This window comes from Temnothorax americanus, unplaced genomic scaffold (genome assembly GCF_048541705.1).
Source record: "Temnothorax americanus isolate GAGA-0224 unplaced genomic scaffold, ASM4854170v1 Scaffold49, whole genome shotgun sequence".
NCBI lineage: Eukaryota > Metazoa > Arthropoda > Insecta > Hymenoptera > Formicidae > Temnothorax > Temnothorax americanus.
Genome location: NW_027509646.1, coordinates 541,269 through 569,189, shown reverse-complemented (window position 1 = coordinate 569,189; position 27,921 = coordinate 541,269). Strand labels below are relative to the sequence as shown.

At 38.8% G+C, this 27,921-nt stretch overlaps 2 protein-coding genes across 16 annotated transcripts; one reads left to right on the top strand and one right to left on the bottom strand.

The window, feature by feature from the left end:
• Positions 1–104: 104 nt before the first annotated feature.
• On the bottom strand, positions 105–12,031 carry B52 (serine and arginine rich splicing factor B52). Of its 12 annotated transcripts, none has more exons than XM_077417421.1 (12): positions 11,870–12,031; positions 10,562–10,688; positions 9,423–9,493; positions 7,349–7,444; positions 6,732–6,755; positions 6,525–6,581; positions 6,250–6,319; positions 2,559–2,632; positions 2,193–2,411; positions 1,675–1,800; positions 927–1,049; positions 105–812 (listed from the first exon to the last, which is right to left on the bottom strand). In XM_077417421.1, the coding sequence occupies exons 2-12, from the start codon at positions 10,685–10,687 to the stop codon at positions 671–673; spliced, it is 1,128 nt and encodes a 375-aa protein (XP_077273547.1). In that variant the 5' UTR covers position 10,688; positions 11,870–12,031; the 3' UTR covers positions 105–670. The 12 variants fall into 12 exon arrangements, with proteins under 12 accessions (XP_077273547.1, XP_077273553.1, XP_077273549.1 ...); XM_077417427.1 differs by having other exon boundaries at positions 927–989; XM_077417423.1 differs by lacking the exon at positions 7,349–7,444 and adding an exon at positions 7,474–7,554 and having other exon boundaries at positions 11,870–12,030.
• Positions 12,032–13,305: 1,274 nt separating this feature from the next.
• Ino80 (chromatin-remodeling ATPase INO80) lies at positions 13,306–25,866 on the top strand. 4 transcript variants are annotated; one of them, XM_077417269.1, is made up of 27 exons: positions 13,306–13,457; positions 14,154–14,313; positions 14,434–14,513; positions 14,596–14,807; positions 14,888–15,061; positions 15,143–15,439; positions 15,519–15,677; positions 15,762–15,931; positions 16,061–16,277; positions 16,494–16,581; positions 16,697–16,988; positions 17,073–17,275; positions 17,365–17,505; positions 17,570–17,691; positions 17,870–18,162; positions 18,264–18,543; positions 18,629–18,781; positions 18,873–19,116; positions 19,215–19,342; positions 19,420–19,514; positions 20,280–20,352; positions 21,047–21,205; positions 21,291–21,393; positions 21,834–21,949; positions 22,315–22,503; positions 22,787–23,156; positions 24,332–25,866. In XM_077417269.1, exons 2-27 carry the CDS (start codon positions 14,180–14,182, stop codon positions 24,823–24,825), a joined length of 4,986 nt encoding a protein of 1,661 aa, XP_077273395.1. In that variant the 5' UTR covers positions 13,306–13,457; positions 14,154–14,179; the 3' UTR covers positions 24,826–25,866. The 4 variants fall into 4 exon arrangements, with proteins under 4 accessions (XP_077273395.1, XP_077273393.1, XP_077273394.1 ...); XM_077417267.1 differs by having other exon boundaries at positions 13,333–13,510; XM_077417268.1 differs by having other exon boundaries at positions 13,333–13,515.
• The last annotated feature ends 2,055 nt before the right edge of the window (positions 25,867–27,921 follow it).

Sequence of the window (27,921 nt, the reverse complement as noted above, 5' to 3'; positions counted from 1 at the left end):
AAATAAAAATATACTAATGTGCAACTCGATAATATCTACATAATTGAAGTTCGAAACAAATAACTAGGAACGGCTTGGAACGATTTGGATATGAAATATTAATCTGCATTGACATGAACTTTTATTGACGGTTGAAATACCTCTTACCACTAAATTTAATACACGTCACATACTTTCTTATTGTAATGTAACCGTTAGGAATATATACAAAAAGCCATTATAAGGGAGCTCGTATTACTGTACGGCGATACATTGAAAATTTATATTCTCAGACGTATGAATAATAAAGAATATCTTATCTAAATGCGCGAATCGTTTAAGTCGGATGATGTGTATCGCTAAACTTAAACTGATACCTAAGAAAAAATAATAAAAAATGAAAGAAGCAAAAAACGTGGCTAATCATAATTTAAGATTAAGAAAAAAAAATTAAATCATAAGTTGCCTCAAATCAACAACAATGTTGCATTTTTAAAATGAAACCCCGATCGTGGATAGTCTAAATTAAATATCGAGGTAATCGAGCTTCGATCAATATACATTATTACGATTAATGATCGGAAAAGGTACAAGATAGGTATTGATTTTTAAATGTGACTTGATATAAAAAATGGTGAAAGAAAAAAAAAGGCGAAATAGCAGTTTGCTGATCTTTTTTATCTCTTTGCTCTTAGTCGGCTTTCTGTTTACTGCTGTCCGGCGATTTATCTCCATTCATGGGCGAACGAGAGCGGCTACGGCTCTTGCTATGTTTGCTTCCCGATCGGGATCGGGATCTGTCGCCTCTGGAACGCTCGCGGCTCGACCTATCCCTGAAAGGAGGAACATTTAGGACGTTTATTACTTGTGTCGTCACTTGAAAATATTTTATTTTCTTGCGCCAACTATGTATCGATTAAAGAACACAGGCCAGCGAGAGGACTCACTTTGAGGGAGACTTGGCTTTGGATTTGGACTGCGACCTGGACTTTGACCTCTCAGCCTTGGACCTAGAACGAGATCTGGATTTGGACTTTGACTTAGATTTCGACTTTGAGCGGTCTCTTGATCTGCAAAATTATAGTTCAAAAAATGAAAGGGATACGAAAATAGAAAAAATTGACAAAATGCAAAGAAACTCGCTTTCTTTCTTTTGTCGTTTTCTAAGCGCGGTGAGTAGGTGAACGCATATAAAGCGTGATTAAGCGTGAGAGCTCAAGGCACGTAGCCAGCCCAAAAACAATGCCAATAATAAATGGGAATGAAAGTGTACACTGACTGTGACGACTAACTGCGCAAGAAAAAAAAATAAAATAAGTGAAACAAATATATACATATATATACATATATATAAATATATATGTAGGTCCAGAGGTATGTTCCGGGACTGTTTACGTTTTTTGAAATGTACAGTCCTGGAATATAACGCATATATATGTAATCAGATTCAAAAAACTGTCCCGAAAAATGCCGTAGGACATCAATTTTTTCCAGGACAGTCCTGGAAACTGCCAAATGTCCCGGAATATACCGATATCAAAAATAAAAGTCCCGGAACATACTTCCAGACCTACATATATATGTGTATATATATATATATATATATATATATATATATATATAATTATAAATAGAGAAAAGTGTAAACTGACGGAACACACAAACGTGATCATAGAATAATTTTAAAATACTTACTTGGATTTTGAGCGTGAACGACTACGCTCGGGAGATTTGGATTTAGACTTGGACTTGGACTTGGAGTGTGCCCTTGACTTGGAACGGGAACTACGACGGCTGTGGCTACGAGAACTGCGACGGCTCCTGTATTACGGAAAGCGCAGCGATAAGACGTATTTAAATGTTTTAAAACGACTTCCGACATCATCGCGAAACCATTTCGTTATGTGATTTGCGATAATAGGCAAGGAACGAAACTTCGTCTGATCTCACGTTCAAATAAAACAATTCACAGAAACGAATTTATAATCAGTTTACAAAAAATTAAGTTGTAACATACATCATTTTGTTTAACGCAAAACAACTAAAAGAAAAACGTAATGACAGAAATGCAATTCAAAATAAATAAAAAAAATAATAATAATGAATCGATCGCTTTGTATAGATCGTCGAACGAACTACAAGAGACCGTACATAGACAAAGATAAATCATAATATAAAACATAACAGGTGACGTAATGTCGCCCCGACATTACCTTGATCGGGATCGAGAACGACGATTATACCTTGAACGAGAGCGCGACCGACGACGCGATCGAGATCGAGATCGGGAGCGCGATCTCGAGCTAGAAGATCTTGAACGACGGCCGCGCCTCTTGTCTTCGATGAGTCTGATCCTGCGACCATTCAATTCTGTGTCGTCTAATTTATCGATAGCGTTCTTCAAGTCGGAGTACGTCGCGAATTCGACAACTCTGCAACAAAATCACACATATGGATCGTTAGATCAATGCATTTACACAAGACAATGCAGATACGCAGATTTTCATGAATGTGCTTCGCTCAACTAGAACGCAACTTAATTCTACTTATCATTCCTGTAATTAATATACGTCACTTACCCCTCGTTTCTACGTTGCTTATGAGCATCGGCATACGTCACTTCTCCAGCCTGTCTCATGTAATCCTTCAAATCCTGAACATCACACAAGAACCAGAATTAATATATTTCTCTATGCTAATTTGCATAAGTATGCGAATAGATTTAGAATTAGTAGTTGGAGTTTACTATACTGTGTTCCTAGTCTGATGTATCGCGCAGGTTAAAATATATCCTGTGCACTCATACGTTATACTTTATTTCGATTTCTTTTCTTGCGGGAGGTAACCTGGGTCTATTCGACTAGAGAAAAAGATCAGTATAGATGATATCTACATCTGCTCGCGTCTTCAGTGTAGAGACCGTTACCAAATTGCGTGCTCGAATTTAGTATCCGTTTATCGACGCAACCTTTCTTTTTATGCAATTCAATCTTCAAAACAAACGTGATTATAATTTTATATATATATACCCAGACACAACTCCGCTCTGTAGAACGAGACATATTTTACGTAATGCAACATTTATACAAGTCAATCAATATTTTTGGAGCAAAATATGTTGTTATTTCTACAGAACGGCTCACAATATAATTACAAAAGTAATAGATGCGATATTTCTTCAGTGTAATATTTCTAACTTTATTCTTTAATATATCAGAATATCTATATGTGGTAAAAAAGTATTGATATAAATGCAATATATTTAAATTTAATATACCGTTTTTTGAATAATATATAATTCTTCAGAAAGAATTATATGCATAAACGGAAAAGAATTGCTATAAAGCGAAAATAAAAAAATGTCAACAAATATATATATATACATAATTATTCAGCAGAAGTTTCGAAGGTTATCTGAACACTACATTTTACATCGCAATAAAATAGAAAAAGCAAATTCGGAAAACAAGGAATTGAGGCAAAAAGGTAAAAATTGTTAATTTTTCGCTAAAAATGAAAGCAGAGTGAATTCATTAATGATTCTTCTCCCGTGTCACACTTTTGTGGATCTCTTCTCTTAATGTTACAAGTGTCACTCTCCACATTGTGAGTATGATGTCTCTTCCATATTATCCGTTCTCTTTCTGTTCCGTTGTTTCTTCCACGATCTAGTCTAATGCTTCACAGTCATTCCTCATAAGGGATATCTGCGAGTGAAGGTGGATATTGTCCAGTGGTCCGTTTGCGTTCATTCATCACTGGGAGATGTACTTTATGTATATCTCTCTGTCTCTCTGTGGGAACCAGGTACGGCTTTAGTGTTGTGGAAGTACTAGGTGGACAGATGTGCCTGTATGCCCGTCGTTTTACGGTGAGTACGAGAGAGCGCAGACGACTCCGTATCTGCGGGATACCACATGGCGACGGCCTTTCTGAGAGTTGTGCCGGTGTCTCTCAAGGTCCAAGCGCAAGTGTTTTCCATGGTAGAGAAAAAAAAAAAGAAAAGAAAACTAGAACGCTCACGCATGCCATTGCCGAAGATATATTTCTGACGCTGGACGAATTTCTTCTGAAATATTCCTCGCTTGCTACATTCAAAATATATAGTGTAATAATGCAAATTGTTTTGCATAAAGAAAAGTTGGTCTTTCGCTATTCGAACGGAAAATTCTGATAAAATATATACGTGACGATAGAAAGACATTTATCGTGAAGAATAAAGAAAATCCCGAATTATGTAGTCGAAGTACGCAAAAATACAAGATTGATTTGACCAACAAGTTAGTAAATTTCTAATTTCGAGCACATAAATATATTACTAGTGATTCCCTATCTCCGGTTTCGCATTTAGTTGCGCGTGCACAGCTCCGAGCTTCGTAAAACGTCTCAATGGTTCGATGTACGCTGAGCTATGGTGCACAGTAATATTAAATAATGAGGTGTATAGATAGGTATATAATAATTATATAAATATATAGTACATATGTGAACAAGACCACGTTCAAGAGTGTGTAATTATAATAGATATATATGTGTATATCTAAAAGTACACTCGGTTAAGGTGACGCATTTACCTTGGGCCCAGGCACCACCTTGCTTACGGACAGAGAGAAAGGCCAGACACACACGGCGCTCGGTCGGGTCGAACGGATCTGTGTGGCGCAGTCGCGGATGGTTCGGGTTTCGGCCCGCGTATGCCCTCATGGGTGTGGCCGTTGCCTGACTTACTAGATGGCTAGGTTGGGTGGCGTACCAGTAGCAATGACAGTCACAGTGGAGTGGTAGATGTGATGGTGGTGGTGGTGGTGGTTGTAATGATGGTCGATGGTGAAGGTACTGAATTATGACCATGTCGGTTTATAGTAATAGGAAGAGTGATATATATTGATGGTGGAGGTTGTTTACGTAAACAAGTGTTTGTTTCCCAGATGGATAAAGTAGATAGCGGCGGTTGGATCTTTCTTTCTTTTTTTTCCCCCAGTGATCACGATGAAGAGGATCGAAGTACGCACGATAACCCTATCACTGGGATTTCACCGGGATTCCACCACGTATTACTGCGCGTGAGTAGTAGTATGATGGTAGATAGGTGATGGTAGGTGTACATCCCAGTGCCACGCGGCTCTCTCTGTCACCCGGGACACCTCAGAAACCAACCTGGTGCCACTTGACCTCAAGGCGGGCCCATCGCGTGCATCGTCATCTCTATCATCGCACATCATCAGTCTATTGGCCCTACCGGTCGCCCCTCCTCGGCGAAGAGGATATGGCTCTTCGGAAAGAACATCAATTTTATTTTGTTTTTTTCTCAAACTGTTGGCCGAACGTAAATGAAATAATAAATTGAAAAAGTAACGTCGAACAATCGAGAGAAATATCTTTTCGTCAAATAACCAATCATTGGAAAAGTGCAACGATAGATATAAAAAAAAAATATACTTTTATAGATTATATATGTTAATATGTAATATACGAATATACACAATGTAAATTGATCAAGTAAGACTTGGTTCACGTGCAGTCTTTATTTCAATTCGTCAGTATGACTCTTTTTTGTGTTTTAAAAGCATCTGTTTGCGTCCTGGTATTTCCCACATATCGTTTGCATTCATCTGCATCGCTCTATCGTCTCCATCCATATTCGTTCCTTCGTATCTTCCGCTTTACAGCTCTTCGCGTCCACGGCGTCCACTGAACTTTGTCCAATAGTGTCTGGCTGCGTTCGTTTCATCACAGTACGGGTCACGTTGTTACTCCGAGTTCCTTCGTGCATGCCTATGTCCTTGTATCAGGTATGACGATATGCCATGTATCTCTTGCACGTCGCACGTGTCAATTCTGATATCTTTGTCCATATAGATTTTTTTCTCTCTCGTTTTTCTTTTCTCATAGAAAATGTATTTTTGCACATGTATATGAAAATCTGACTTCAATTTTTGCCATAGACTTACTTGATCAAAATCTTACATCTTTCTACATTCCAAAATAGGGTTCTCTTTTCTGAGTAAATAAACGTAAAATGAAACAAAAGACAATTGAAGAACAAAAGAAAGAAATGCTTTGTATTATCGACACGCGTGGAATTTGGTAGAAACGGACTGCGGAAAAACTCGGCAAAACTTAGAGATTTGGAGTGATATATAAACTCGAAAAACCCATATAAAGCAGTGCAACGTTTTCTCTGGAATCGCGAATAGTAATCAAACCAACGAAGGTAAGTATCGGTAAAAAATGCAAGAAAAAGATAAGCAAGACACGTGTGTCACTTACCTGCCAACTGACACGGCTTGACAAATTCTCCACGGTGAGGCGATACTCGGTACGTGTCGGCGGGCCGTATCTAAAATAGGAAAAAGACTGGCTATTATCTACATGTATGTCTCTAAAGCAAGCAGGTTTGTCTTGGACCTGACTTTACGTTAATGTAGCAAATGAAAGTATGATATAAAACGTAATAAATAATGATATAATTCAAGACATTTGCAATAGTAAAGTTTATGTAAGTTAAGTTGTAATCGTTAGAGCGTAACATTGGATGTATGTACCTGGGCAATGATTGCTTGTAGCTAGATGCAGTCCTCGTGTTTCTGTTCACACTATCTCTGCAAAAAGGGATGTCATGTGAACAGAAATAACGGATCGTCGGTTAAACCTTCAGCAAATAACTACAGATCTGCACTCATTGCTCAGGCACACAATCAATCACCTGTTCCAATCGAATCAAATCTATTCAAAATGCAGCAATAGCGTACCTGTCGTGCCGCATATCGTCTCGGCTGTAACAAACATAATACCACACATCTATTAGTCACCAATTACATCGGTTCATCTCGGTTCAACTACCAGCAATAAACATAATGTCTGGGAGGGTATCGCTAGGCGTTATCTTGCTATCACTTTTTCATCGCGGTGAAACTTTGACAATTCGACGTACTCTGGAGAGTAGTAGTCAAATCCAAGACAACCAATTCAGAAGATAATTCGATCTCTAATTAAACGTATTTTTATATGCGCAAAGGCAAGAGAAGTTTGCAAACGCGTGGTTTATCACTCGTCTCTACGCCCTCTCTACGCTAGAGCTTATCAATATCCAAGGTAACGTTCTTCCCTGTGCGGACGATGTGCGAAATCGATTAGGTGGAATAGAAAAAAACCTCGAGAGTCAATATAAAGCAACAAACGAATTTAACGAAAAACAAATTTAAAAAAAAAGAAAACAAAAAATTATACACAAGAAAAAGTTACCCGAACGAACGGATAACAAATTGATCAATCGTTGGGATTTCGCACATCCCGAGCCGGCAGCCTGCAGGGGAGGAAGGGATAATGATCGCTCTGATAAAATAAAAAAAAGGATAGCGTGTCTTACGCAGATCGCCTCGAGTCCCCATAACCACCACGGGAGTCACCATAGCGCCACTGGTCACTACCCCTAGGTGTCCCCCGAGCCCTCTCTACAGTAATTCTGTAACAAGACACATTGGATATGCTTACTTGTCTCTCCAGGAGCGTGAGCGTCCGTAGCCACGGTCGCCTCGCCTCCCTGAAACACCCCGTGCTATCTCCACCGCCACTCTGAAACACACCCAACAAAACCCCGCCTAAGTCCACGACTAATTCTTACTCTCTAAAGCTGCTTCCTTCCTTCCTTCCTTTTCTTTCCATTCCTCAGTCTCCTTTCTCCGCGATATCCGTTCAAATATCATCCGTCCCCTCTCTCTCTCAGAATCTCTATCGTCCGGTTTCGTCCGAGGCGCTGTCCCCTCTCTCTTTTTCTTTCCCCCTATCTCTCTCTCGCGCGCACTCTCTCTCTTTTATGACCCGTTCTCGTTCCTTACATAGTCTAAACTGTTTTCCTTACACAATGCTACTTATCACCGAATTATTTTTTTTTCACCACATCCATCAGCTTTTTCATAATTATATCCGTGATCCTTATAATATATTTAAATTTTCTCTCTTTTTTTCTTGCTTAGAGTACGACGATGCGTTTATATAGGATCACACGATGAATTTATGAAAAAGCATATGTGCCAAATTTTTCGGCAAAAAAGAAGCAATATAACATTTTTCCAGACGAAGACATATTATTACAATGACTTTTTCTACTCGGGGAATTGATGGAAGTAGTTCAAAATGGCGGTAAATCATTTAAGACACATTTTATCTCGATAAATGTCCAATCGTTAATTTGGAGGACAGACGCCGTTTACTATAGATACAAAATTAAAGGCATTAATGGATTGCCCGTTGAATGCGAACAGATAATTGTGCACTGTACATTTGTCTTTAATCAAATAGAAGCAACAGCGAATAATATTACTGGTACAGGTTGAAATATACAATTAAAGCGATTATTAGAGCGTTAAGTATACCGCTACCGCATTCGACCGCATTTTGTCAGCTTTTACAACGTTTAGTCTATGTTGAAATCCACTGTTATTTTTTTCCATATAGAAGCTACTAATATTATTGACACACTTACATAAATTCCCAAAAGAAAAACAGAAAGTAAGCGGAAAGCACGTGGAGATGAAAATTTTCCAGAGAATATTACTTTGAACGTTGTATTGGTCTTAATTTTCTCGTTATTCGAATGCTATTGCTTCTCACATATCAATCTAATCTCAAGTGACGCAACAAAAGCAAGATAAATTGATAATAAACTGTTTACTTAAGATAACAAGATGTTGTATTTGTCGATCTAGAAGGAAATATTGTGAGTTAAATTATAAATAATTCGCAAGTAACAAATATTTATTTTTTTCAATACTTTTAAGGAGCCTAAAAGATTCAATTTCTTAAATAACTTAGACATTAATCACCAGTAAAGTTAAGCCATTTAGGGTTGAGTAATTTCGGATTTAATCAATTAGTCAGAAGAAAATATTTATTATGTAAATCAGAAGATCTTTATGGCTCAATATAGCATCAACACAACGCACTAAAAATAAACTATTACAAGTTAGCTATATTGCGATATATTATGCTACAATAAATAATTTTCATGAATTTTAAAAGATAATGTTTTAAACGTGATCGTATAGGCTAAACTATTGCAATTTACCTCTGTACATGAAATAATGTATTCTTAATAGAATAAATATTTGATATGACATATCATAAAGATATATAGGGAGGAATTATATCTGTTATATGACGTTAGTTAATTTCGATGATACCAAATTTAACTCACTCTTAGTGTGTTAGCATAATGAATTAAAACTTGCTTAGTTTGAACAAAGAACCCCCAGTACCAATAATATTATGATTATAATTAATCAAACATTAACGTAATCACAATAACAATCCACATACTAAATGGATTGTTATAGAAACTATTCAGTCATGCAAACATGCTACCTATACCATTCCGCCTAATATAATCGCCTATTACATGTATGTTTCATACACTAATTGTAAGTAAAATATGATTGCATTACCTTTCTCCTAAAAGTTCCTTTCCGTTTAGTTCGTACACAGCGTCGTCAGCATCCCTATAGTCATCAAATTCCTACGAAGAAAGAATTTTTTCATTATTATCGAGAAATAAAATGTAGCTTTGTTATTCAAATATTGTTCGCATGCTATAATATCGCTCGTACCATACTAACGCATTTATATATAAAAATTATATATATTAATATTAAAAAAGCTTTTATAATAACGCTTTATAACATCGCTGTATTATTTACGAAATATACATTATATATATATATATATATATATATATATATATATATATAAACTACCACAGATGTGATAAAAATGTTTAAATGTACACAATGTTGATGGCAGCAACAAGAGACTTTAATATGTTCATAATTGAATTATCTGAAACTATATTCAGTACATTTTTTTATTGCTTCCTGCAAAAGTTTTAGAGTAGGATATATCATTATTTGACTTAACAAATAAATCGTACATTATCAAATAATACTACAAGTACATAACTATACAAGAGTGCGTAACCTTGATTATCGTAAGTGCTTAAAAAATTTCAAATTATTGTTATAAGTATCTGGTAATACATGGCCCATTATATAAATGATTTAGTTTCTGCGGTTATATATAACTTACAAAGCTTTTGCAGAACAATCGATGATAAGCAGCACACAGCTCCACTATACCGCCACAGTACCAGTGTGCTCAGGGCTCGGGTCAGGTCAACTCGGGTTATCGAGTTGTATTTGTAATTTAACACTCTGCAGCTTACCCACTTTGGTCCAAATCGCGATAAAGAAACGAGTAACTATCTTTCGAGAGCAAATTTTGTCTCTCTTTATTCAAAAGCATTGCCACATCAATGATCGCAGTATCAAATATGAATAGTTTTTAGAGTAAATTCAATTTGTCAATATAAAAACAAATTTTCAAATACATTTAGAATGCATAAATATAAGTATATTTTATAGAATAATCATCAAGCTGAGAAACGTGACTCGCCAACTCCAAAAAAACGTCAGTCGCAAAGAAACACGGGGGAATACGAACATCGCGGGAACACAAACGGCGTTACAGGACCAAACTGAGCTACGCAAAGTGTTACTCGAGGTATTTACAGCTGGATACAGATACTCACAACAAAGCCATAACCATTCTTGATGAGAACATCACGGAAACGACCGTAGCCTCTGAAAAATCTCTCAAGGTCTCTTTCCCTGGTGCCGTATGGAAGCCCACCGACATAGACTCTTGTCCCTACCATACTGTAAAAAAAACAATTAAATCACATTAGACTTACCACAAAGGCAAATCCATTCTTCATAGCGACCTCCTTGATTCTACCATATTTCCGGAAGAACTTCTCAAGGTCGCGCTCTCTCACCCGGTACGTTAATCCACCAACGAATACTCGAGTGCTCATTCTTAAAGGAAAATATAAAAACACCTTACATAACAGGCTACCTGCAGAACCTGCCGTTTAATCACATGACAACGTAAGATAATCGTTATTTTCCAAGACTAACCGAGAGGCGGTTAAAAGTAAGCTTTATTAAATTATTTATAAACAAACAGAGAACGGTGTTTCTATAATTGCTCTTTCAAGGAATACGGGAACTCAAAATTAATTTAATATCTTTTTATTGGATCCGATTAACTATTTTCACTATTCGATCACTACATACATGTATCGTACTACTGCCTTACGTATAACGTATAACCGTCGTTAATCGTTCTCGATGTCTTTTCAACGTAACGAGGTGCTTACATGCTTCGCGAAATAAAGATACGGAGGCTTTCCGGAAGTTGCGATCGCGCACGAGGGATTCCTTCTATACGTGCGCGAACGAGTCGAGACGGGGAGGGGGAGAGAGAAAGAAAAGAACAAGACACAAAAAAATTTCGTTGCGCCACGCCGGCGTGTACGCGTGGGACAATTGGGACGCCGCGCGCGTCGAAATTTTCAGAAACCGCCGATCTCGGGCTCTCGGACGTCACGCGCTACTCGCGCTCCTCGCCGAATCGGGTGGACGATCGATACGCGGGAAGGCGCCGTCGCCCGTCGGTTATTTGCGCCGCGAGCGATACCCCGAGTCGGAACAATGGCCGCGGAAGAACGATCCGCGTTTTCGACACGCCCGACGAGCATAAACAAAGATGCGCGACGCGCGGCCGCGTGCTCCGATCGTCGCGAAGCGGATTCTCTCCTCCTCGCGAAACGCGTCGCGGTCGCCGGTCGCCCGGGCCGGCGCGCGGAAACGAAAGCTGGGTAGGAGAGCGCGCTGCGTGCTGCGTGCTTTCCTCGCGGTCGATCGTCCCGCGTTACATCACGTTACACGGGGGGTTAGCGACGTAATCCACCTCGTAAATCGCAGTATTTTTTCACTCGAGAGCGCGGGTATCGAAATTATCGAACGTAACCGGACATCTAGCCACTCGTACTCACCTGAACGTTCAGTTCGCGGTAATCTTTAGTAAACGAACCCCGTATACTCCGTCGTGCGACGCGAGACCTACGAGACTACGAGAGATACTGAACGATGCCTCGCGCGCGACGAGACGGCCTCGTAGCAACAACGGAAACAAAACGGGGTTCGCGCGACGGCGCGCAGGGCCGCCGCGAGGCTTAGCCTCGACGCCAGACGGCGGCGGCGCGGGCGGCGCCACCTTCCCCCTCCCCCGCCAACTGACCGACGCCATTCGCCATTCGCCAATTGACGCCAATAAATGACGCGACGCGAGGAAGAGAGAATTCCGTTCGGCGAAGGTTTCTTCCCGTTCCTTCTCTCCGGAAATCCGGAAAGTAACTTGAAAGAGGGGAACGGAATATTCCGTCGAACGAGTCTTCCTTCTTTCTCCCACCCCCTCCGCCCACCGCCGCGATGAGAATTATCGCTTCATTTTCACGTGGGATTCGGTCACTCGATCGAGCGACGTGATTCGACTCGATAAAATCGAGGAATCCTTACAGACGTTTTATAACGTCGTCGAAGCGACTTAACGACGTTTATCAGCGAAGTAGGTTATCTCGTCGCCCGATCGAGGACACTTCCGGTGCGGGTTCGAGGCTAGGACGCGCACGACGCGCATGAACGGAAGTGCGACTCGCGTAGTCGTGCGATTCGAACCTCGGACGTTCGTCAAATTTCACGGGCTCGTGGCTACTCCGCAACCGAAATGAGGAGTTTTATGGAAGGGACGTCTCTCTCGAATTATCTCGAGACAAATCATTCGAGGAGTTTCGCGGAATTGCAAGCCGCACCGAAATGGAATGTTTAAATAAACGCGATACGCACATCTCCGTGTCACGCTGTCAATACTCGAGCTAGACTCATTTGCTTAGAAATATTATATTTATCAAGGTATTGTTGCACGGCACATGAGAGTCGTGTGTTTTTTGAAAGCTGAAAAATAACGCGCGCCGTGCGGCAATAATTATATTGCATCGACCAGAGAAATAATATCTCTGTTTATGCGCGATAAGAAAAACTCGGCTCGAGATTTATCTCGCCGCGTTCGCCGGTGTCGAAAGTCAAGCTCGTTGAAATTACGTCGCGATCCCCCTTTTCGAGAAATCTCACCGAAACGTTTCCTTATATTATCTATAGATAACATAAATTTTCTAAAGTCGTGCGCGCGTTTCTTTCGGCAGCGCGAGAATCTTTCCAAGTTCGGATCGTGCGTTCTCTCGCGCGAGATAATCATTCGTTGCGGCATATACTAGAAAACGGATCGAGATCCTGGGCCGTAATTCGGAAATTGTACGCGCGCAGGTGGACGCGGCCGCGAGCCGCGAGAGGAATATCCATTATATCCAGAAACGAGATCCGCGGGATCCGCCAGGGAGCTGCGCGCACGGACGCGGCCAGCGCCACCTACTGAAAACAAAAATGGTGGCGAGCAGCACGATGCCCTATCCCTGCCTCGCTTTAATGGCACGCCAAATGTCTGCGTTCTCTAGGCTTCCTTCTACCATGTATTCCCCTCCGACCGATGTATCTGATTTCGCTGTGAATAGAGGAAATCGCATTACGGTAGTAGGCTCTGTTACGCGTGCGAGATAAACGGGGCCGCGTATAACCAAAACGTAAGGTGAAAAGCAAAACCGTTGGCGGAGATATTTAGCCGAATTATAACCGCACCAGCTCCCGATACGACGTGTCACTCGCCTTATATAATGAAATTAGCCGCGCACGTTCCCGCATGCCAGTTCCACGCCCGTAATATGCGTCGTCCGCCGATGGAAACGCGCGAATCCCCCCCGAAGCACCGAGCCAGCCCAGCTCGGAGAAGCCTTCTCCCCGTGCCCCGTGGTCTGCTATCTGCTATCTGTTATCCGGGAACATGCACGTTTTCCCTTTTCCATCCCCGGTAGATCGCATCGATATATCCCCCGTATCCTCTTGATTCTCGGTGTAACGCGCGTTTCCGTTACTCTTTTCGTTACGGTCTGTAATGCTTTTCAATCATTTTCTCTGGGTTTGCACACATTTTGGGAAGGAGAACTTGTGTTACGTTGCTAAAACTTGTATATTTGTTACTATATATATTCGGTGTCTTGGGAAATCGGCTACTTTTGGTTCGCGAGCTTTCGCAAGCTGAAAAACTCGTCTTTGCACGTTAGCGAAAACTTGTATAGATTCCTGTCGGTAGTTTTATATAAATAGAGTTGCTTTGTTATCTAAATCCAAAGTCTTGTTGTTTCGTTCATTGCTCGTGCATTGTTACAGATTGTCAGGCTTCTCATAGACGGGTAATGTCCGATAGAGCGAACACGATGAAGTTGGAAGCTGAGATGGCTGCCCCCTTACATCTTCAGAGACTGGATCGCAGCCTGAATGTACGGCCCTTCTTAAAGCAGATCAACGATCTCTTTCAAGAACGAGCTAGGTAGGCTGATATATTTATCATTTGTTAAATATATCCTCTTACTATACTAATTTACGATACGTTAATAATATATATTTCATTAATACTATATGTAGTAATACAAATATTGTATTTTTTCAGTGAGGATGACAAGTCTGTCTCGTCGGAATCTTCTGATGGCTCGGATGCTTATCTCGATAGTGTACCCACTCGAAAAGAAGGTCGATATAAATTACCAATTTTGATTTCATTTAAATAATCTATTTAATATTTTCTTATAACATATATATATTATTTTTTCAGAAGCGAGAATCAATAAGCTAAGGCTGTACAATATGTCTAGTGTAGGAGAAGAAAGACGTTGGTTGCAAGATATTCTTTTAAGCGATTCCTCTGACAGTTCTGCATCGGGTTCTGATACGGATAGCCAAATCACGGAAGAAGATTTTCAAGAGATGCTTAAGTTTCATATATTGCGAAAAAAATATCAAGGTCGTTTTTATCAGAAACCAGAGGTAAGGACTATTGGTTAAAACACGTTTGGCAATGCAAATGTTTAACAATTCAGGATATTATGAAATATTGTTATTTTCAGAATATACAATATCAATATTATAGTGCGGGTTTATTATCGAATTATGATAGATTTTTGGAGCATCAAAAGTTAATTGTGGGAAATAAAAAGAAGAAAGAAAAAAAGCCAGATAAAAAGATCATGAAGATTAAGAAAGAAAAAATTAATCGTCGCTCTACGTCCGAGGAATATCGTGTATGTACCAAATTATATGTTACACATTTATATCGACACTCGTGTTCTATATTTTCTTTTTATAAAAATGCTATATTTTAGAAAGGAAAATATCCGGAGGGAGAATGGGATAAATCGATTCCTAGGGAGGAAGAATTGGACGAAGCTGAATTGGAAGCTATAATGCGTCGTCAACCTCGAGGTAGAGGGAGGAAAAAACATAATACCAAGAGTGTTGAAGCGATGACGATGAGAAGAAGAAAAATATGGGTAATGATGTCTAAAAAGGAACTAGGAAAAGTACAAAGGGCCAAAACCAATAATCATAAAGAAATGCTAATAAGTTGTAAGAAAGTAGCGCAGCATTGTATGAAATATTGGAGGCAGAAAGCCATGCAAGTGAGTATAAATTAATACTTGAGTTATGTACTTGACTTATAGATCATATATTTTATTTATCTCTATCTGTACGATTCAGTCACAGAAAAATATGAAAGAAACTATCTGGCGGGCAAAACGGTTGACGAGAGAAATGCAGTCTTATTGGAAGCGTTATGATCGAGTCGAGCGGGAAACTAGAAGAAGATTAGAAAAAGAAGCTGAAGAACAGCGTAAAATGGATGTAGAACTTATTGAAGTAAGAATATATTAGATTATATAAAAGAATGTTTTGAACTTCTATTTTTTTTTCAAATTTTTATATTGTATATTCTTCTTTCAGGCAAAACGTCAGCAAAGAAAATTAAATTTTCTTATCACTCAAACAGAATTGTATGCTCATTTCATGTCGCGAAAAATAGATAAAGCATCAGCAGAGGAACAGTTGAGAATATTAAATCAGTTAGATGAAGAAAAGAATCCTAGACTTATTGGTATCGACGATTATGATAGGTAGTTGAATTAAATATATAATTTTATTTATATCTATGTCTTAAAATTTATTACTTGAATAGTTGTTGTACGTGATAAATTAAAGCCAATCTTATATTTTAATTGTAAAAGCATATATTTACTGTATAGTGATATTATGAAACAAAAAGCAAAGAGAAATGCTACTGAAGCATTTAACAATGAAAAGGCCAGGACCAAGCAATTTGATACAGTTGCTGCATCTCAAGAGTTACGTCTCAGTGATACACCTGAGAACCTGGAACACCCGCAACCTGCAATTTTCAAGGGCAATCTGAAAGGTTATCAATTAAAAGGAATGAATTGGTTGGCAAACTTGTATGATCAGGTTTGTAACTAAATATACACCGTGGGCCAATTTCTTTTAGTGACACAAGTCGACACAAACATCGTTCTATCCTTCTTGGCATTCAATGAATAACAAAGACAGAACGCGACACTTGTGTCGACTTGTGTCGCTAAAAGGAATTGGCCTTATGTTAATAAGATTATAAAATATCTTTGTTACATAAATATAATCTTCTAAATTTGTCAATCGTTGCAGGGTATTAGTGGAATACTGGCTGATGAGATGGGTCTGGGAAAAACTGTACAATCCATAGCATTTTTATGTCACGTTGCCGAGAGATATTGTAAGCATCTGTTGCATTTAAACTTGATTATTACAATTTAATATTTTATATGCATTGTTGAAGCTGTTGCAAGGAATAACTTGACAATTGATGTGTAATTGGCAATTAATTTTAGCTGTTTGGGGACCATTCTTAATTATATCACCAGCTTCTACGTTACATAACTGGCAGCAGGAAATGGCGAGATTTGTACCAGTATTCAAAGTAGTTCCGTACTGGGGTAGTCCTCAAGAACGCAAGATACTCAGACAATTTTGGGATACTAAAGATTTGCACACAAAGGAAGCTTCTTTCCATGTAGTGATAACGAGTTATCAATTAGTGATTACCGATTATAAATATTTTAATAGAATAAAATGGCAGTATATGATCTTGGACGAAGCACAAGCTATAAAAAGCACAAGCAGGTATGTTTTTGTTATTATATAACAATTGCGTAATATATACATATATAGCTCTTTCTAATTAATATATTTTAATTATTCCAACAGTATGAGATGGAAATTGTTATTGGGGTTTAGTTGTCGTAATAGATTATTGCTCAGTGGTACTCCTATACAAAATAGTATGGCAGAATTATGGGCGTTATTACATTTTATTATGCCTACATTGTTCGATTCGCATGATGAATTTAACGAGTGGTTCTCCAAAGATATCGAGAGCCACGCAGAGAATAAAACGGGAATAGACGAAAGTGAGTAACTTTATATTAAACTATAGTATTAAATAGGAAATGATTACATATATTATTAATTGTAACGTGTTATAAATTTTTTGCTACAGAACACTTATCGAGACTTCATATGATCTTGAAACCTTTCATGTTACGAAGAATAAAAAAGGATGTGGAAAATGAATTATCCGATAAGATTGAAGTGATGGTATATTGTCCGCTCACGACTCGTCAAAAGCTACTTTATTCAGGTATCTTGAATAATAATATTGGATTAGATGTTTAAAGCATTTGGTACATTTATCTTGCTTCTAGCGTTGAAGAAAAAAATTCGGATAGAAGATTTGCTGCATTATACAGTGGGCGGAGGAGACACTGGGTCGAACGATAAAAATTTTACTTCCAATCTAATGAATCTAGTCATGCAGTTCCGGAAGGTACTATTATATATGTATTTCTATTAAAATTCCTATTTATGATCATTGTAAATCAATAAAAACACAATACATATATTTTAGCTATTAAAGTTTATCATAGTTTCGATGAGTATATTAAAAATGAATATCTTAAATCCGTATCCAGTTTGTAAATACGAATGTAATATATTAATTACAGGTCTGCAATCATCCAGAACTTTTTGAACGTAGAGATGCTAAATCACCGCTTTTTATGAATACAGAATTTTATAATATGCCTGCTTTGCTGTACAATGAAGGACTTTTGCATCTGGCATTACCATCCAAAGATCATCTGTTGTATAATAGGTTGTTTATATTTGCCGCAGAATATATTCACCGTGCTCTTCATTGCAACGAAGATTTGCGTGAAAATACATTTTCATTTAGTAGATTTATCAATTTATCTCCGATGGAAATAAATAAAATGTTCATCGCTGGTACTTTATTAAGGTATGTAAATATCGAGTTTGTTAAAAGAATCATTATCTACATACATTGTCGTATTTTAGTTCCAATCTTTAATAAATAATTAAAATCTTTTATATTTATAGATTATGTTTGATAACATTCATGGAGAGAAGATTAAGAATGGTACAATACTGGGAAAATTGGCACGTCGATAATAAATCGAGAACACCTGTAAACCAGATGTTTTGTTTGCCCAGAAAATTTGACGGTTCGTCAACAACATTGCAAGATCTATTTTTTACCAGCAAGATAATCGAGGGTGAGGCTTTCTACACACATACCAGTCATACGATACATTCGATTCCGGAAACTGTCGCCCATAGAATACTACGCAGCAGTAAAAAAGCTAATCAACTATTAAAAGTAAGTACATTTTACATTACATAATATACATGCACATAGATTTCAAAAGTTTGCAAAATATGATGTAATGTGTCTTAATATTTAGTTACAAAGGATATTACCCACTGGTAAAATGGAACAAACGGAAGACTCAAAATTGGCTCTGCTTCCTGAACATCCTCATCATCCGCGGCAGCCTATAATACGATATTGCCAACAAACAACGATTCCTGCCTTTGTTTGCGATAAGAATCCCAAGGTTAATACATTAATACACTTTTGTCTAGTGCAACAATGAAATAATTCAGAAACGAGGAACAATGTATTCAATCTGTATTTTATGATTGTAGGTTCAAGCTAATCCGCGAAAATTATATGTCAGTAATAGTTCTGCAGCATGTGCCTGGAAGAGACACGAAGAATGTGGTGGTGCGTTTGGTCAAAGATTACTTTGGCTCGGTTGCGAACGAGCACTTTCTGAAGAAAAGTCGAGCATTCGTGCCGGCCAAACAATGTCAACGTTTTGCTATCAGCCGCTGGGTGGATTATCCGCGTGTGCCCCTGTTAATGGATGGTCACATATCATTGTACCAGGTACATTTAAGATTATTTATTATTAAATTAATCAAATAATATATGATTATATATCAATTGATAAATTTAAAATTAAATTTAAAATAAAATTATTTTAGATAAACAAACGTTAGTGACAGACGCTGGGAAACTTTCTGTACTGGACAGTCTTTTACGGCGTCTAAAAGAACAAGGTCATAGGGTGCTGATTTATTCTCAAATGACAAAAATGATCGATTTGCTAGAGGTATGTTTTACCTACCTACCTGCCTGCTGCATTCGGAAACAGATAATCGTTTTATTATGAGAATTTACTTCTTGTAGGAATATATGTATCACAGAAAACACACATTCATGAGATTGGACGGTTCGTCAAAAATCTCAGATCGTCGTGATATGGTGGCAGATTTTCAAAAAAGGTAATTGCCTTTTTTTATAATTTATTGTAATTATTTTTCGCAATTCTTTACTGCTATGCAATATCATTTAAGAATTTGATAAAGAACTTGAATTTTCCTTTAATATAAATGCAGATTGTGTGAAATTCTAATCGTTTATGATCAGCGTCAGTTGTTTATTAAAAAATACGTTACTTATAATAGCTGCTGACCATGCTGATTAGAATATCTTCCTATAGCAGTACACAGTTGCATACTTAAAGCGTGAGCCTGAGATCGCATGTCCTGTATGGTTCAGCCGCGCATAACTAACACGCGAATTAATTGCCGAATCGTTTCCATCTTGCAGACAGCTGCAGGTTTTCGAACGCGCGACAATCACAAAACCGAAGCTCTATTGTTAAGAAGCGTGCACTGGTTATTATAATTTCTATTCTCAAGTATCAAATCTTCGAACAATCATATTTTTATGTCGACAGATTGAGCGATAGACAAAATATTAGACTAACTTTTCTTTCGTGTGTGTAGTTTGTGTTAATTTTTTATTCAAAATACTTATTTATACATCTTTCTCATATTTTTATTCTCATACAAAATGGAAAAGGGAGGCAAAAAGAATAAAAGAATACGATTTAAATCGTTGAAATCTCGTGATCGTATACTCATATCGAGGAGAATTTTATCCTGGAAATCCTTTAAAGACATCTCGAATTAATTTACATACAAAACGACCGATGTCTTCGTTCCTCGGCTTGGTTGAATGTGTGGGATTGTTTCATGTTTTAGAGCGGACATATTCGTCTTTCTGCTCAGTACTAGAGCTGGCGGCCTGGGAATCAACCTCACCGCAGCAGACACGGTTAGTAATTTTATCCTTGCTTTATATGTATTTAATTATTCGTCACTTCGACTTTCAGTTTCTATTCTCTCTAATTATATCCGAACATAAGTTTATGAGGCATAGATCTCTGTCAAAATTGATATATGCAATTGATATTGCTCTTACGAATTTTGTGCCTGCTGTAAATGATAAAATATATTTGCGATATACAATGAAAGAAAGAGGCATATAAAAAATGTCTACATTGCAGAATATCGTATACTCCTTCCGTGCACAAAGATATCGCGAGATTGTCAATAACGTCCAATCTTCATCGATTTAACAAATCTGTTATTCTTTTCGCGACGTTACATGCATGATTCAATATACATTTTCTACAATAGTATATTGCAACGAATTGTAGAAGTTGACTGCACACGATTGCACATTATAGACTGTCTATAAATTTATATTTATAACTTATATTTATCTCCCCTATATATATATATATATATATATATATATATATATATATATATATATATTGATTATGTTACAGTTTAATTTTGCATTGTAACATTTAAAATAATTTGGTATTGTATATGAGAAAGAAGTGCATAAATTTATTTTGTGTGGAAAAAGTATTGCGATAATCCGCGCTAATTCGCGCACCAATAATTATGTATTGCGGTTTTTTATGGATGCTACCACTGCAATTGGTGCCTATTTGCAGGTGATATTTTATGATAGTGATTGGAACCCTACTGTAGACCAACAAGCTATGGATCGCGCTCACAGACTGGGGCAGACCAAGCAAGTCACGGTCTACCGATTAATATGTAATGGAACCATCGAAGAACGAATTTTGCAGAGAGCGCGCGAAAAAAGCGAGGTTTGTTTTCTAAATCACTGTTTTTAGATGCTAAAGTTAAGTAAAGAACATGTGCAGAGAGAGAGAGAGATTGTTTTTATTGTAGATTCAACGTATGGTCATAAGCGGCGGAAATTTCAAGCCCGATACTTTGAAACCTAAAGAAGTCGTGTCGCTGCTACTGGACGATGAGGAAATCGAAGCGAAATGTAAGTATTTTAGCACTTTACTTTATATTATTTTTATTTGCTAAATGTAATTTTGTCAAATTGAAATTCGTGTGGAATTAATCGAAGAACACACATGGTGCTATATTTTCTCCTTAAAAAATTCATTGAAATTAAAATTTGTGATAAATTAAGATCTGTATCTAAAAAAATATGATTCGTTGAAAAGTTATTGGATAGTCGAGTTTTTATTCGTCACTATTGACCGTTCTATCGTATCCGCACGGCAGGATGCGCGTGTATACACAAACGCGTCGAAAATGAGCCGAGGGGCGAGACGAGGGCGGTCGAGGTGGCCGCGATTACATTATGCTCGTTAGCTTATGCTAATGGCCTAATAAGGAATAATAATAAGAAACGGAGTAACGAACGCCGCCGCGTCCTCCGCCTATAGTACAAGCCCGTACGTTCGTATATTTTAGACAGTCAACGAAGCGAGGAGAGAAAGCAGCAACGAGTGGAGGAGGTTCGCCTCGAGTCGAACCTACAGCACAAGGAGAGGGACCGGAAGAGGAAGTTAACCGCGCTTCCGGTCAAGGTGAGCCCGGTGCCCTTATACACCGCTATTGGTCGCGTCGCAAAGATTCTTTTTAAGACTCTTTTTCGTAATTTTCTCTAACCACCACTTTTTTCCTCCCTCTTATTTCCTCTTATTTCTTGTTTCCGTAATACTTATATTAACGGTTTACAGCCGAATTCACTGGTTGATTATTTTATTCAATTAATTAATACCATTTGTCAAACTCATAATTGCTCGATAAATCATTTGCAAATATTTAACCCACAATGTGGATCGAATTAAAATGTGTTAATTACACATTTACACTTAATTAAAATTAGAATTAATTCGAGTATCTTCCATTCGTTTCGACTGTATTTTTCATTACAATCTCTATTTTTCAGAACGATGCGAAGAAACCGTGTCAGGCGGATGCTAATGGCGACAGAAACAACGATACCGTTTACGTTAATCTTAATGAGCCTAAACCGGCTACTAATCCGATTCAGTCACAGCACCAGAACAATCACCATCAACAACAGTTAGAAAATATAGACAATTATAGCACACCGACCAGCCCGGCCAAGTCAGAAGTACGTTTCGAACAAGATTGTAACATTAAAAATTTTTTATTGTTATTTTTATTAACATGTTATTTTTATATATCTATTTCATATTTTTTGCATATTATATATATATATATAATATAATAATTATTACTTATTTGAATGTTTAAAAAACAAAATTAATTTGAAAAGATATCTTCTGGTAACAAATACATTTTGAAAGCGTTCTTTTGCTTCGTCACTATCTATATGCAATAGTGTTACATAATCCTTGATATTGATACCTCGATACTTTAATTTCTCCTTGCAGGATGAAACGAGTAACGAGGGACTCGTGGTCGATGTGGACGGTCCGGTGACGGTTTCCGGTCCCGATCCTCATGGACAGTCCAGAGGCAGTCTTCACCAGTTTGGGGAATCCCCATCTAAGATCGCCCGACTCGGACATCATTTCACCTTCGGCGTGGGTGCAAACGCGCGAATGCGACAATCCGTACGCGGCGCAAGCAAACGCGGCCGACCGCGAGGTTCTCGTAGGGGTGGACCAATTGGTGGTAAAGGAAGAGGACTGCTTTTGGTGCATCCGTCGTCAAAGGTTTCGAACATGGCCAGCGAACCGCCATCGACAGCGATGTCACCGATCGACGGAGGTGGATGTTCGAACGAGGTGTTGCGGCACTGTGAGTACTTGTACTTTTTGAGTAATCGCGCTATACTTTCATTATATTTATCAGTAAAAATTTAGAAATAGATATCAATAAATATTGCGTAAATTATAAGATTTGGCATCCGCCAAAAATTAATTTCAACGCGATAAATATCCATTTTTTAATTATGAGTGTGATTTACGATTTATCGTTTGAGATAATAATGATTCTGATGCTTATTAATGTTTGTGTTTTAATTATCTACGCGAATGCGCGGGGCAGTGTAAGTTGTATAAATATTTAACAAATATGAGAGAATGACTCGAGAGAAGCACGGAGCGGGATCTTTCGTAGGTCGTTTTCCAAGCGTTTGTTACGTGGGTATTTTAACGCGCTGCATCGAAGAACGTAACAATGACATTCTCTCACGATGCTCAAATAACGCGTATTTGAGCATCGTATTCCGCGTGCTTATTCAAAAATCGTAGGAACTCGAGTGTTGGATATGTCTATTCTGTGTTTCTAAGAAATATACTCTTCGTTTCTCGTGGGAATTTTCTTCTCGAATCTGTTTTCTCGCGGGAGTATTTGTTAATTGTGCAAGATATGTTGTACAAGCGTATATAATTGATATTTTTTCCCATGGTATTTAACTCACGAGTGATAATTTGGGCGTTTCGCTCCTCTGCTAACTGGTTAACACCTCATAGTCCGCGAGTCTTGAACGTGTCCTTTCTCTCATCTTTGGCCACATTACCAGGATAACTGGTGAATAACCGATTAACTGGTTGAACCAGTCAACGTTAAACTCATGTAACGTGCGGTGTTCGTGCATCTGCTTTGTCGTAATCACGAACATTATATACAATTACATCTACTTCGACGCCTAATTACTGTAATTACTACAATTAACGTCTGTTCTCGTTATCTCAATAACTCTAGGATCGCGCATCTCGTATAAACATGAGTGATATATAATTTGAAATTAATGAAATCGATTTTGACTGCGTTTAAAAGAACCTTTAATAAAGGTCGTACACGCATGCAGATACATACAATATACAACATACACATGTACTTTTATTGTCATATTTTACAAAACAGTAAACAGTATTTTATCGAAATACATCGGAACGAGAAGCTGTTGCCGCAAAGGCAGAATTTTCAGCAAAATCTGGAACGAAGGGGCGTACTTTTTTATGTCTTAGGGACCCCGGCGACTTCCGATCCTGCGGACGGAGACGGTCCCAGCACGGTGGGTCCACTGGGTCCAGTGGGCACTTTGATACCTCTATCGGGACGCAGTAGTATTGCGGGGATTCGTCGTGGGCCTGGTAGACCACGATTACGGCCGACTGGGCCCGGGCATCAAGGCTATCGCACCCCTGCTGGTCATCATCATGGCAAGAAGATCCAGCGGCCGCTGCCAGTACCTATTAGATCTCATCAAACGGTCGCGGGTGTCGGTAGCGGTCAGCAGAAAGCATCGTCGTCATCGTTGCAGAAGCGTTCCGGCACTTCGATTACCGGCACGTCGTCGTCGTCGTCGTCGTCGTCGTCGTCGTCTTTAGTCACGACTGCAGCCCAGAATTCAGCGCCACCGTTATCTTCGTCATCAACATCGTCGTCATCCTCGATGTTGGCGGAATCGCGACCTTTCGGATTTTACACGCAGCAACAGCCACGCGCAGGATCATCGTAGTTTCGCGAAGGAAGAACAGTGCGACTTGGCTTCAAGCAATTCCTGGTGAGACAACGCTCATGATGACGTCGATGAGATATCTCTGATGCGTTTTCTCTTTTCGTCAGGTACCAAAATTTCTGCAACCGGATTATCCGCGATAATCGATCAGCGGTTCAATAGAACAGTGAAAACACATTTTTAGACTTGATTAAAATGTCGCATATATTTATTGTGTCTCGCGAGAGTTTAACTTTCGCCAGTGATGTTTCCGTACGCGTGACTCGAGCGTGCAATTCTGATGAACGTTAGATCCCTTGTTCTCGCCCCCCCTTCTCTCATCCTAAATTATAATATAATTATAAGCGAAAGAAGGCAGCAATTGACAATATTTAGGCGCTGTTATAGTTACGATTATGTCGCACAATTATATTTATTTAGTTATGGCGTAAGAAATACGGCGGGACTCATCGTCGAACGTTAGAAAATACAATCGTCGACGTCAGTTAGGTACTTAATTCGATGCTTGCCTTCGAATTCTCCGGATTCGTTTCCTCGGTTATACAGCAATTTGAATCGTGCTCTTCAATTAAACGCGCAAGAAAGAAATTCTTGTAGGACACTTGATCCACTGCGGGAGTGAAAGGGGTCGATTTCTGTTATTGATCACTCGATCCGATTCTACGTACGTGATACAAGTGTAGCTCTCGTTTTTAATTCTAAGTGTACAATTAGATAATCGACGCGACGTGTCGTCGCGCGCACGTCGGCGCCGAATTCTGACGACGATCATCGACAGATCAGATCTCCGGCGAATACGTCGACGAAGAACTTGTTCGGAAGAAGGGGACGAGAAGGTATTTGGGATTTGCCTCCTCCGTCCTCTCTATCGATCGCTCTCTCGGCGTCTTTGTACATTGTTCATTAACGATAGCATTATTCCGTCACTAGACTCGGCTAGCCGATATTTTTTATGCATGTTACGAGATGTCGTTAGGCCAATTCAATTTGTAAAAGAATAGTATTTATATTAGCAATAAACAGATAAAAATTCCACCATCACGAATGTCTCGCAAATTTTATTGCGGATTTTATACGCAAAAAGACACTCTCTCTACTTTCTCGCATTTCCTTCCACCGCGACGAATGTTGTAATGGACTTTAATCGATTTTTTCACAGTAAAAATTCGATCAAGTGCTCTCTAATATTTTCTTTTGAGTATTTCAATAACTCAGCTTTGAATTAAAAAAATAACAGTAAAGTTCACATTTTTAATTTAATTGAAAATTGAATTCTTCATTCTTCCCGTGGATAAGAAAATGTAAACGTGGAATACACAAAATTGAATGATATATAATTTCTATATCTGTTCTCTTGTGTTTCTGTTACTTTCGTTTTTCGAGAAACATGCAAACGATCGTCGAAACGGGGTCGAGTGCGGTAGGAGGACGCGAGGATTCCGTACGATAATGACCGATCAACGAAGCGGCGTCCGAAAGCTGGAAGTGCCGGTTAATGGTGCGAGTATGCAGCTGTCGGTGGAGTCGCGTCATCATCCGCAATGCGTGATTGGGATCAAGCCTCAACCCGAGCGCGAGGTATCCTTCGTGCCTCGTGATTCTTTTTATCTGCGATCGCGCCAACTACGAGAATCCCATGCGTAGCGCATTTTTGGAATTAATTAGCGAATATCCCTTTCCTGTCGTAAGTCGGTTAGGAGTTGGTTCGTTTCAACCGTTGCCGTTAAGTTCCTCCGAAAGCTGCGCCGCGGTTAAGAAATACACGACGCGCGCGGTTGCTGTATATATTAACTTATTTTGGATTTATTTAATTAATTTAATTAATTGCATATATAAACACAGATATTATCATAGCTTCAAGATATGCCACGATAATTTGATTTATCTGGAATTTCGTAATAGGTATTATAATTTAAGCACGGAAGCAATTAACGTTCTACATTGTTTTGCAATATAAACGGATGATTGTAATTCAACTCACGTCATCGCGCGCGCGCGTGGTCGATTTTCCCATCAATAATACAATAACGGCAATAACAAGCAACAAAGAGTTACTCCTGCTTCAACGGAAGGTGCATCGACACAATTGCAACCCGCATATCATCGACATCGTAGGTCGCAGGGGCTCTCGTCAAGGTCGCTATTATGGCTAAGGACGAACCATCGCTCAGTGGCATTCGATAAAGCATCGGGTAAGTAGAGCGAGAGAGAAAGAGAACGGGAGTGTAGACGAGAGCACGCGATAGGGGTTGCAGTTTGACAGAATGCAGAGAGCACAATTAAGTTATCACGACGCGTCGACTTTGTCGCTTCCTCTCTTCGCTATAGTGGCTATAAATACACAAATCGTATTGCAACGTATACAATTCCGTTACATCGATATAAATTTGATTTCAACACAAGAGATGAATATTTGTACATATGCGCGATACGATATCGCTAATCGCTACGTTAAATTCGAAACTAGAATTTAATTTTTTGTGGGTGGCCTTCTTTCTTTCTTTTTTTTTTTTTAGGAAAAAAGAGATTGCATGTACATTTGTTTTTAGAAATGATTCATGTTCCAAGCATTGGGATCGTATAGTAATGGAACGATATGGCAACAATAGCAACGATAACAGCATATCTTTACATATAGTATTAAATTGATCGATATCGTTTTTCACGTTTTTCACGAGGAGCATTTTGAATAATTTTGAAAATTGTTTTGTCAATTAGTTTAACACATGTATCTACGATTGCGCTCTAGCTGTACCGATCGCTTCGCGTCGCGCGTCTCGCGCGCTGTCACCAGAGAAGAGCAGGACTCTGTCCGAGGACCGACCGAGACCTTGCGTCGCACCTGCTGCTCTCAGGTGTACGCGTCTTTTATCCGGGCGCGATCTCGGTGCATCTCTCTTTTTCTCGTCCTTTTGTACGCCGCGAACGAAAGACGTACACGCGAGGCACACCGTCGCGAGGACGCTACGCTTGCCGCTCGTCGGGCGATTTTGGATAACTGCAATTAAATCATCCGATTTGTGAACGCTCTATCTATTTCTCACGATCGTCAAATATTGAAACGCGATTAAACGTGCGTAGGACGTTAACGGAGCG